This window comes from Myotis davidii, unplaced genomic scaffold (genome assembly GCF_000327345.1).
Source record: "Myotis davidii unplaced genomic scaffold, ASM32734v1 scaffold569, whole genome shotgun sequence".
Lineage (NCBI taxonomy): Eukaryota > Metazoa > Chordata > Mammalia > Chiroptera > Vespertilionidae > Myotis > Myotis davidii.
Genome location: NW_006299876.1, coordinates 682,053 through 694,930, shown reverse-complemented (window position 1 = coordinate 694,930; position 12,878 = coordinate 682,053). Strand labels below are relative to the sequence as shown.

General features: G+C 43.1%; 1 protein-coding gene across 1 annotated transcript; it reads right to left on the bottom strand.

Annotated features, from left to right (window-relative positions):
• Positions 1-2,313: 2,313 nt before the first annotated feature.
• On the bottom strand, positions 2,314-5,347 carry TEX13C (TEX13 family member C). The gene has a single exon (XM_006776036.2). It carries the CDS (start codon positions 5,338-5,340, stop codon positions 3,523-3,525), a length of 1,818 nt encoding a protein of 605 aa, XP_006776099.1. The 5' UTR covers positions 5,341-5,347; the 3' UTR covers positions 2,314-3,522.
• Positions 5,348-12,878: the final 7,531 nt, after the last annotated feature.

The window sequence follows — 12,878 nt, the reverse complement described above, 5'->3', positions numbered from 1 at the left end:
GAAGCCGGCTCTAGCTCTGAGACCTCGGCTGCTGAAAGCAGGTATCTGGGCTTTGTTTGGCTTCTATAATTGAAACACTGTTGCAGTCCTGCTGGCTGAAGCCTGGCTGGCTGAAAGCAGGTTTCTGGGGTTTGTTTAGGTTCTATAATTGCAACATAGTTGCTTAGACTGCAGCTGAGAGGCCAGCAGCGGCAGGCTGGGAACGTTGGCTTCCTCCTTCACTGGAGCAAGCAAGCCTCCTGTTCGCTTCAGCTGCCTGGCTTCCAGCCGCCATCTTGGTTGGCAGTTAATTTGCATATCGCCCTGATTAGCCAATGGGAAGCGTGTCGGAGCTACGGTTAATTACCATGTTTGTCTATTATTATATAGGACTAGAGGCCTGGTGCATGAATTTCTGCATGGAAGGGGTATGGCCGGCTCACCCTGATGGGGGCTGATCAGGCTGGGCTGGCCAGGGGGAGGGGCCACAGGCAGTTGGGAGTGCCAATCAGGGTTCTGATCGGGCTGGTTGGCTACCTCAGTATGCATCATAGCGACCAGTCATTTTGGTCCTTCCAGTCGTTCTGGTCACTTGACTTTTATATATATACATTAAACTATATAAAAGCTATGCACAGAGTAAGCCAGCCTTCATGCTCACTTAAAGGTATGCCAATGAACAGCAGAGTCCATTTTAAACCATAAATGAAGCAACTGTGGTGAGATCTAGAATGACCTGATGGTACATCAAAATGGATAATGCTGAAAGATTCCCAACTCTCATCTGTGTCCCATCCTCCCCAAATGCCAGGAAGCTATCAGCACACGCAAGACTATCAGAAAGCCAGCCCCAATCCTGAAAACGGAGCTTTGGCTTGATGTTCCTGATGATTCCATTCCTCCCCAGTGCCCTCCCAAGTAACCACAGCATCCAGGTAATCAGGCCTCTGAGGGAAGAGAGGAAGTTGGTGGGGCAGGATCACTTCTGTGATCTGCCCCATTGCTGCCCTTGTACCCAGCAGGTGGTCATTTGCCTCAGGGAGCATTTTTAAGCCTGGCTGTTTTTCAGAATCCTGAGCACTTTAATGGGTTTGTGCGCAGGAAGGAGGGAACAGTGCCATGGAAAACAGAAGTGCAGAAGAGAAATTTCTATCAATAGGGACGGGGCCTTGGGGAAATGGCTTCTGGGTGCATGCGGGGAGGCTGGACCCCAGGCATTAGGTCTCCGAGTCTAGGTAAAAATACCTCATCTCTTGTGCCCCATGGGCCCAAGAGCAGCAGAGATGCCCACCTTTGAGGGACTATGTGGACTTGGACACCCTAGGAGTGAGGATATTTTTTCCATTGATTTTTACAGAGCGTGGAAAGAGGGGGAGGGGGTGAGAGAGAACAGGGTGGGGAGGGGGAGAGGAACAGCAATGTGAGAGAGACACATCAATTGGTTGCCTCCCATACACACCTGGACTGGGCTCAAACCTGTAACCCAGGTATGTTCCTGTGACCAGGAATCGTTCTAAATCCTCCTCCCTGCCCCCACCCCCGCTCCACCTTGGCTGCCCCCTTGCAGCAGCTGCCTCAGGAGTGGAGAGCCTGCCCAGAATACACCAAGTGGAAGGAGCATTCTCAAGAGTGCCTGTCCCACCCAGTCCAGTCTATTTTTAACCCCGTTAGCCTTCCCAAGGGAAGTGCAACGTCTGGCCTTGGAATTCCTTTTGCTCTTCATCCACTCTTGGCTGGAAGGGGACTTGCGATGAAAGTGGCCGAGGATCAGGGCTTGAGTGTATAGCCAACACTCCTGAAGCACTGCCCTTCTTTAAGACAGTCACCCAGTGGCCTTTCAGGCAACCAGGACAGCTGTTCCTCTCAAGGGAGGAACTCAGCAGAATACTAGAAAAGTCCCGCTTACATCCTTGTGAGGCTATTTCTGATCTTGGCCACTGCCCATTCGTCTCCATTGGGATTAAGGTGATGAGCATTTCTATTTGATGTTACTCTCAGAACTGCAAAAATATCTGAATGTTATTTCAATTGGGTTTACCTAAGGGTCACACTACATAAAAGGCAAAGAAATCACCTATGATTTATTTTGCTATCTGTGGAATTTAACATTGCAATCTTATCAATTAATTCCTTGTCTTAACAGAGAAATTAAATTCTAACAAAATTATTTTGCCCCCCCCTTTTACCCCTGATGAATGGCAAAGTATCTCTTCTGTTATCTAACCAAACTCACCAAATAAGTTATAATGTGTGCACCAGGTATTTTTTTCCTGTTAATCCTCACCTTAGGATATTTCTTCAGTTGATTTTTAGAGAGAGTAGAAGGGAGGGAGGGGGAGAGAGAGGGAAACATCGATATGACAAGAGGCACATCCATCAATTGGTTGCCTCCCAACTGAGGCCAGGGATAGTGAGGCTAGGGATGGAGCCCACAACCCAGGTACATGCCCTTGCCCACAAATGGAACCTGTAATCCTTTGGTGCATGAGCTAATGTTCTAACCACTGCGAAAACTGGCCAGGGCGTGTACACCAGATATTTAACATATAAGTCTAGTTCCAAACACATGCTAGAGAATAACTTTTTTAAATAAATTTCATCAAATTCATTGAATTTGCTATCTATGGATTTAACACTGCAATATTATCAATTAATTCCTTGTCCCAACAGAGAAATTAAATTTTAACAAAATTATTTTGCCCCCATTCTCCCCCCTGATGAATGCCAACACATTTCTTCTTTCTTGACTGCTCACTCTTCTTGGCTGGTTTGATATCTTTAGGCTCTTGGGAGATCTTTTCATGGGGCAGGTTCAGCTTCTTCAGCAACAAGCAAATTCTGTGAGACTCAGAAACACAAAATCAGGCCTTCACCTGTAAGACTTAAAAAAACAAACAAACAAACAAAAAACAAGCAAACATGAACACTGCAGTAGTTTACAAAGGAACAATAGCATTTTCAAGGAAAAGCAGTGCTTCTAAAATTCAATATAGCGTATAACTCTAAAAAACCCATGGCTCTTCCCAGCCAAAGATATGGCATTATCAGGAAAAGGAGGTTAAAGACAACAGAAAGGAGTGAAAAGGAGAAAAAGGCTTCATGACTTCAGCATCTCCAGGGTGTCAACCAATCAGCATCAGCCATCCAGACTAGACCACCTGCATACTTAAATGCAACTAGGAGAAATACCCTATTTAAAGAGTGTGATATTAAAAAACATTCTCTCTTTGTTCGAGTTTATTTTTAAAAATATTACTAAACAATGTTACCCCAATAAATCTAATTTAAAAGAAAAAATAATATAAATACATATGTGTTTGTGTGTGTACCCACCATGATAAAAAGTTGTTAGTTTGAGTAATGGAATAATGGATTATTTTATTTAATTTTTTCTATGATAATTTTGGTTTCAAAATTTTTGTAAAGTAAATGAGTTACTTTTTGATCAGAAGGTTGTCCTAGGAAAACTTATTTTTCTTTGTAATGTTTACATTCTTACTTACCTTCCTGAAATAAGTCTGTCCTGGGTCCAGGTCTCCACTCTCAAATACAGAATTTCCTGCAAACATGGCAGAACTTGCGCCATGGAAAATTTACACCTCTACACCAATTGCAGTGCCATTTCTGTCCATTGTAGTATAAGGCAGACATCTCATGGTGCTGGGATTCTGAGGCTCTTATCCCTTCTGGTTGCTTGGACTTCTGCCTCCAAAACTGCTGTTTCTTTTTATTTTCTCTCATGTCATGCCTTGTTCTGCCCCCCAGGGATGTCCCCTGGGGTGTCTGTGGATCTCCTTCCTGGCTCTGACTTCCGCTGCCTCCAAGGGGGACAGTTCCCTGGGGACTCTCTGGAACTTCCTGGCTCTGGCTCCCACTGCTTCCAAGGGGGACAGTTCCCTGGGGACTCTCTGGAACTTCCTGGCTCTGGCTCCCACTGCTTCCAAGGGGGACAGTTCCCTGGGGACTCTCTGGAACTTCCTGGCTCTGGCTCCCACTGCTTCCAAGGGGGACAGTCCCCTGGGGACTCTCTGGATCTCCTTCCTGGCTCTGGCTCCCGCTGCTTCCAAGGGGGACAGTCCCCTGGGGACTCTCTGGATCTCCTTCCTGGCAGTGGCTTTTGTTTCCCCCTAGATGAACCACCCCCTGAGGTCTTTCTGAACTTTCTTTTTGGCCCTGCCTCCCACTAGCCTCCAGGGGGACCATATTCTGGGGTCTCTCTGGGCCTTCCTCCTGGCTGTTTCTGATGTCACTCATGGTAACCATGCCCTGGGACCTCTCTAGATGTTGTTCTTGGCTGTGGCTCCAGCAATCCCAAAGGGGAACTATCCCCTGGGGCCCCACTGCACTGTCTTCATGGCTGTGATTCCTATTATCACTCAGGTTCACCATGCCCTGTGGCCTCTCTAGATCTTGTTCCTGGCTAAGGCTTCTGATGTCCCCAAAGGGGACTGTACCCTGAAGGAATTCAGGGCCTTCCTCTTGGCTGGGGATCCTATGGTTCCACAGTGGGGCCATCTCCTCCTGTGCCCACACTGCAGCCCACGGGTTAGGGGTATAGAACCCCGGAGGCAGGTTAGGGGTATAGAACCCCGGAGGCAGGTTAGGGGTATAGAACCCCGGAGGCGGGTTAGGTAGCATTACTGCCCCTCCTGCTTCCATGAATACTGCTCCTGGTGGTAGAGGTGGCAAGAATGGGGATTCCGGTGGAAATGGTGGGTGAAATGGAAATGAGTATGGCACTAACACTGGCAGAGGTGGTGGCATGTTCTGGGCCCAGGGACTGCCAGGCATCCCCATGGCCTCCATATTTCTTTGCTGCTCTTCATTCAGGGGCCATGCTGAGGCCCCGAACCACCCGGGTTGAGGCCCAGGCATCATTTCATGGCTCATTCGGGCAACTTGGACCGACCCTGCAACCAGGGGCAGTTGTGAGTGAAGCATATCACGCTCATTCAGCGCCTGCTCCAGGGCAGTCCGTGTTAAGTACAGCTGCAAGGTCATGTTCTCATGCTCCACGTGAAGCCTCTGTAGCTCTGGAGCCAGACCCGAGGCGGTTTCCTCCAGCTCCTCCACCCGGTCCTGCAGCTGCCGGACCTGGCACACTAACTGCTCACGCTGCCTCGCGGCCACGCGCACTCCCAAAGCGAGCGCGCTCCAGGTGCTGGCCCTCTGGCGCATGCGCGGTACCTGCGGGTCGGTCAGGACGGCCTGAAGTCGGTCCTCGATTTCGTTCCAGGACTGCGAGCGGAGGGTCGTGTAGAAATCACGGCCACCTCCGTTCAGGAGGACTTCGTTGTTGATGAAACTGATCACCTCGTCGTGGCGGAACCCGCCGGCACAGTCTCCAAAATTTGCCGCCATGGCCGCTGAGGCCTAGTTAACCGCCCACCTCACCGGCGACGAGGCCGCGCCGCCACCGTCACCGTCAAAAATAAAAGCTGCGGCTGCCAATCCGTGCGCCCCTCGCCTCCCAGTTCAGTCTTAGTCCAGCCCCAGCCAAGTCCCGGCTTCGGCCTCGGCCTCTTTCCTACCTCACGCCCTCCTTTTCCTCACTAACACCAAAGCTGACTATCGCACCTCGCCAACTCCAAAGCGTTGTGACCAAGTGCTGCGTCACAACTGTCAGGCCGCATGGCCTTCTGGGACCCGCCTTCTTTGGCCCATTCCCTGAGAATTATGGGAAATGGAGCTGTTCCTTGCAAACGCTACACAATTGACAGGTGGAGGTAGCTCTCCAAATATCAGCGATTTTCAGGCAAAATGTTGAGATAAATAGGATATTATATAATGTTGAAAATGTCAATCCATCAAGATATACCAATTATAAATGTATATACACTTTATGCACCTAAAATCAGAGTTCAAAATATATGCCAAAAATAGACAGAATTGAGAGATGATAGAGGCAGTTTTATAGGGATAGTTGGAGACTTAAATACTCCATTTTCCAAAATTGACAGAAAGCTTTATAGAAGATCAATAAGGAAATACAAGACTTGAAAAACACTATAAACCAAATAGACCTAACAAACATCTACAGAACAGTCAACCCAAAAAATGCACACTACATATTCTTCTCAAGTGCACATTGAAGCTGTTACAGGATAGACCATATGTTAGGCCACCAAATAAGTCTTAATAAGTTTATGAAGATTGAAATCATACTATGTCCTCTGACCAAAATGGAATGAAATTAAAATCAATAAGACAGGAAAAAATGAAAAATATACAAATATGTGAAAATTAAACAACACTGCTAAATAACCAGTGGGTAAAGAAAAAATCACAAGGGAAATTAGAAAATAAGTAGAGATTAATGAAAACAAAATACAACATACCAAAACTAATGGGATTCAGTGAAAGCAGTGCTCAGAGGGAAATTTATAGCTGCCTACATTTAAAAAAAGAAACCTACAACTGTTAAATTAATAATATAACTATCCACCTTAAGGAATTAGAAGCAAGCAGAAGGAAAAAAAAGACAAAAATTAGAATCAAGAGAAGCAAAACAGAGAAGAGAAAAATATAGAGAAAGTAAATCCAAAAGTTGGTTCTTTTAAAAGATCAATAAAATTGACAAATTTTTAAGACGATTGTTCAAGAGAAAAAGAAAGATTCAATTACTAAAATCTGATTTGAAGGGAGGACATTTACTACTGATCTTACAGAAATAAAAAGGATTATAAGAAAATACTAGGTACGATTACATGCCAGCAAATTAGGTACCTAGATGAAACACAAATTCCTAAAAACCATACAAACTACCAAAATCGTCTCAATGCAATCCCCCTTAAAACTTTGAGTCCTGCCGAAACCAGTTTGGCTCAGTGGATAGAGAGTCAGCCTGCAGACTGAAAGGTCCCAGATTTGATTCCGGCCAAGGGCATGTACCATGGTTGTGGGCACATCCCCAGTGGGAGATGTGCAGGAGGCAGCTGATCGATGTTTCTCTCTCTCATCGATGTTTCTAACTCTCTATCTCTCTCCCTTCCTCTCTGTAAAAAATCAATAAAATATATTTTTTTAAAAAAAAACTTTGAGTCCTTTTTTTTTTTTTGCAGAAATGTAAAAGTTGATCTTAAAATTAACATGGAATTGCAAGGGACCCTAGTAGCCAAAACACTATTTAAATAATGAAGTTGGGGGTTCACACTTTCTACAAGGTAAGACTGTCAAAACAGAATGATACTGGCATAAAGATAGACATGCAGATCAATGGAATAGAATTATACATCTATGGTCAACTGATTTTTAACAAGGGTACCAAGACCATTTAATGGGAAAGAAACAGTCTCTTTAAAAAATAGTTCTGAAATAACTGGATATCCACATGTAAAAGAATGAAAGTAGACTATTTCCTCACCCCATACACAAAAATTAACTCAATTTTTGTTTTGTTTGTTGTTACTGTTTGTTTAGGATTGTTGTTTTAGTTACTTTTCTAAATTATGTTTGTAAACTTTTTATTCTTTAGCATATGTGGTCATAGAAGTCTGTGTTCCATAGGTTTAGTGGTCAATGGATTAGAAATCTATCGATAGCCACCTGAAGTCTCAAAATATTTTTTTAAAAAGAATTTTTAAAACTCTCCCACCCTGAAGATTGCCTCTGTGTTGGGACACTCCTTTCAATGCTTAGCCAGGCTATTTGCAACAATGCCTTCACCTTTATTTTCTGCTTGTGCAGACCCTGAAGGTCAGCCAGAGGTGAAAGTTTAGGATATTCTCTGAAGATTAAGCCTTTTCTGAGTATGTGTATTGTCTTGGGCATATGCATGGCCTTCTTGATTCCATGCTTTACACAGGAGCTTTTAAAAGCACACATTCCCCGACATATCTCCTTTCTAAAGCTGTTTCTTCCCAGGCCTTCTGATGTGTCTTGTCTGTTGTCCCGGGCTGCTAAAGCCAATACTTGTGCCTTTAAGTGCTTTTATCAAATGCTACCTGGGAAGCTGCCCCAAACCTGAGAATGGTCTGAGTTAGGAGAAACAAAGGCAGGCCCTGTGCACCAGTCCTTCAGGGAACCACCAGACAGATCAAAATACACAACCACAAGTCTTTGAGAACAAGGTCTGTATTGCCCCCTCAGGTCCTTGGCACCAGGAGTACAGGCGTGGAATATGGGGAAGGATAGATAGACTATTTAAAACACCAGAGAACTCTCTTGCTGCAATGCACCAGCTTCTTCATTAAGTTTTCCCCTGGTTGTTAGACATTTTTCGACTAGATTCCAAAGTTCTGCAAAGTTGATTCTGACAGTTTTTGCCGGCTCATTAGTTGCTTTAATGGAGGGATAAAACCGTGGGGTGCCCTACTCTGCCATTTTTGGTATAAAGAAAGCTATCATGGCCAAACCCCATTAATATTCCAGATAAGATTAATTTCATCTCGATGTCATCTCTCACGCATCCTTCCAGCTCAGCCATCACCTCCTCCAGGCAGACTTTCCTGACAACTCCACACCCAATACTGTAATTTTTTATACTTCTTCTCACCAACTAGACTTAGTCTCTTGAGGGCAGAGACTGATTGTATCCTTTCATTTCAAGATCCCTAGCACCTGACATAGTTCCAGTTACATGATAGTGTGTATAAGTGCCAAAGGGAGGTACAATGGAATAATGAAAGATATACTAGTAGAAAGGGAGAAACAGAGACAATTCCATGATTTCTATAATACTTGTTAAAATTCAGACTGAAACCTATTAGAGGGGTATCTTTGTCATGGTTTCAATACGAAGACATTAAGCTTTTAAAAGACACATACATCCCTAAAGAAAAAAGTTCACCATATCCAAACTGATACATGTATCTTTTGGGGAAGTCCTTTTATACAATGTTAAACTTTATAACAACTTCAAACTATTTCTAAACTAGTCCAACAACGCTTCATAAATGCCAAGGTATTTTAAAAGTATTATTATTAAATTTACAATGCTTCTGACCTTTAAGACCTTTATGGAATCAATTTCCACTCTATTGAAATAGGAAGGTGATATATAATGGCCTGTAAAGTGAGATTTTAAAAGTAACCTGACTGGGTTATCATTCTTGATGAAACAATGATAACATCACAAATACCATCACACTTTACTTTGCAGGTGTGCAAGTTTGCAAAGTGTGAATGTATGTTTACAAGAGAATAGAACAATTCAATCGCATAAATTAATCAATCTGAGAAACCACATTAGAAACAGAGCTAATTTTTACATGATTTTCAGTAAGTTCGTATACTTTCAATTTTAGTATAACCTCTGTCACAAAGCTTTCATAACAACTTTAAATGATAATCATTGATGATAAAGGAAGGAAAATAACATTTTAAAGTTCATCATATTAGTATGTATCTACGCTGTGCAGATTTAATCTCCCAGGAATCAAAGGTGGTAAATAGAATAGAGAAAAAGCATATACAGTAAATATAAGCTATATGTGCTGAGTACTGAGGAACAGTTTTATACTGCTTTAGGAAAATTACACCTTGTATTACATATGCTCTCTTTTCTTGTACTTTGCAACCACCATGACCTCTGCAATGTAGCTTCCCAGCAGATGCCAAGAGAAAAGAGAGGAGGCACCTGGGCAGTTAATCTCAGAAATGCTAATCAAATCCTCTGATTTTTTTTCCCATGTGAGCAGAGTACATGGGTAGAAAATCATTGTAGATAATGAACACAAGTTCAAAACAATGTCACATTGTAAATAAACATAGCTTACAATTTTATCTGGCCCATATTGACAACTTGTATGGTTACCATTGTGCATACGGTCAAATTAATCATGAAGAGGAAGCAGATCTCATGCGTTCAGTTTGTACAGACAAACTGGATTTCCTCTCTCCATGTTAGTTCTCAAGTATCTGTAAGTAACATCACTCGAACATTGACTGAAGTATTCACAATTTTCGGTCTTCCCACCCCCATAGCTGCAACAAAAACATACTCAGACACACAATCTCTCACACAGGCTCACATTCTCTGGCTGACAGGACACGCTTGGATCATCACGCTTGGAGGGGAGGGCAAGGATAGATGAGCCAAGTGCCATGGTGTGAGACAGAGGAATAGATTCTCAGGACCCAAGATTGGAGAGTCTTAAGGGTGGGGCATTAGGTAGGGGCTGAAGCAGGAGAGGAAGAACCAGCTGCCAGGACTGACCAGCAGACCCTGAGCGATGGATGAATGGACTACTCTGACACACGTTTCTGTGAAAGAGAAGGCCAGGGGCATGTATGCCAGGAGACACCAAAGCAACCCCGATTGCCTGCCTCCTTAGGCTTTTATTGTAACAACAGCTTGAACTCAAATTAACCTCTAGATACAATCAGCAGGGTAAGTATCCTTGAGAAAGCACATGCTTCTACGAGGTTGGGTCTAAAGACTAAACATAGAGATTCCAGCAAAACACCTGGAGGCTCAGACCTGTTTGGAAAAATCAAGGCAGGGGCTGCTGCCTTTGACAAGGTCCCCGTAGAGGCCCCCAACTTTTCGGAGAATGCTCCTTACAGGTTTCCAACGAAGTCCCGTGCTTCCCCACAACCAGCTAGGTGGCAGATTTGTGAGCAGCCTTTCATCTCAGGACAAGCATAGACTGACCTGTGCAGAAAGCCTGGGGACACAGTCTCTGAGGAAAAAGTACTGGACTAGAATTGTAGGAAACTGACTGGCCCTTTTGCCCTAAAACTTCTTAGAAATAGCTTACCAATAATGCCACCTCCAAAATCCACTTATGGTATTACTATAAATGCATTTGTACTAGCGTGTAAAATGAATACCGCTCTGATTTTAATCCGATGGCAAGGAGAAGACTTGTGAGGGCATGGGTACCTAAAGGTCACCACAGGCTATAGCTGATGAGTGAATAAACAGGAAGAGGTGAAGTCAACTTTTTTTTTCTGGTTAGGGTAGTAGTGACAAGCCCAACCCCATGCCACCCCACAGCCTCTTTTTGTTGCAATTAACAACATTGTACACATCTCCTAGAGTACGTCTGTGACTATATGCTTAGAAGTGGAACTTCCCCCATGCATGCATTTCCAGTTATATTAAATATTGCTAAATTGTTCTCCAGAATCGTCATATCAGTTTACACTTCAGTCTGATTACAAATATAGAATTTCTGCATTCCATATTTATTGAGCAGAGCCATCTTAAATATAATAGCACAGTTGAGCCCAGCCGGTGTGGCTCAGTGGTTGAGCGTTGACCTATGAACCAGGAGGTCACAGTTTGATTCCTGGTCAGGGCACATGCCTGGGTTGTGGGCTCAATCCTTGGTGTAGGGCATGCAGCAGGCAGCCAATCAATGATTCTCTCTAATCATTGATGTTTCTATCTCTCCCTCTTCCTTCTACTCAGAAATCAATAAAAATATATGTATTTTAAATAGCACATTTGTGACAATTGATGCTTGAGCTAGCACAAGATAGTGATTTCCAAGCTTAAATGTCCATCAGAATCCCCCAATGGACTTATAGAATGCAGATTTCCAGGCCTGGCCCAGACAAAATGCCCCCAAGTGATCCTGATATAGTTGACCTGTGAACCAGTTTATAGACCACTGGTCTCAGCTACATTCTGACTATTCATAGTCCAGATTTTCCTGATCTTTAACCATATGTTAATTTAGACTATTAGAAAGCAGCAAACATGGTTGCATTAGCTGCTCCCCTTTATCAATTACTGTTGAATATGTGCTTGACTTTTACTGTGGGCTACCATAGAAGAACCATATAGGAACTGGGAGGCAGGAGGGTTGAAATTGTGTAATTCTGTTTTATTCTGCTATATCCTGAGTTAAGATTCATAATTAAATTAATAAAAATAGTCTTGTTTTAACTAACCCACATTCACTAAGAGCAGCTAGACAAGGAAAGGGGAACAACCTTATACTGTAAACTTTAAAAAGAGAACTAGGGGAACAAAGGTTTTAGTGCTCCCAATCCCACCTCCTTTCACATAGTACTGAAGAAAGAAGAAATGTTGACAAAATCCTGACAACTTTTATTGATTTAATTCAGTTTATGAAAATGTGGCCTACAAAGGTGAGTAGGAGTAAAGTGGCCTAATTTTTCCTTAATCAGTTTTAATAAGTAATATTTTCTAGGAATTTTCCAACTTCATCTAAAATTTACAATAGTAATTTATAATATACTCTTTTTTAAAAAAAATTTTATTGAAGAAGAAGGGAGAGGGAGAAAGAGATAGAAACATCAATGATGAGAATCTTTGACCAGCTGCCTCCTGCACACCCCACACTGGGGACTGAGCCCACAACCCAGGCATGTGCCCTGACCGGGAATTGAACCATGACCTCTTGGTTCACAGGTTAAACCTCAACCACTGAGCCACACCAGTTGGGCAAAAACCCATTTTTTAAAACAGCATTTCATTTTAAAAAGATAGCCAAATGACCATTAAACGTGTAAAAAAAATGTTCAACATCATTAGTCATCAAAATGCAAATCAAATTAACAATGAGGTACTTATTAGAATAGCTGCAGCCTGGCCAATGTTGCTCAGTGGTTGAGCTTCGACCCAGGAACCAAGAGGTCATTGGTTTGATTCCCAGTCAGGGCACCAAGAGATTATTGATTCTTTTGAAGATAATTAAGTACCTATGCCCTTCAAAAGACATGTGCAAGATCATTAATAGCAGCTTTGTAATAGCCACAAACAGAAATGCGTCAAATGTTCACCAATGGTAGAATAAATAAATAAATTGTGCTATATTCATACAATGGAATATAAGCAATAGTAATAAAAAACAACCTTCTGCCACGCACAAAAACATGGTTGGGGAAATATGTGGCAGTTTTTAATCCAAGCAGCTAGAGGTCTGGGAATAGGCTGTGGGGCTTGCTCCCTTCCTCTTCCCCCCCCACCCCCCCTTTCCTCCAAT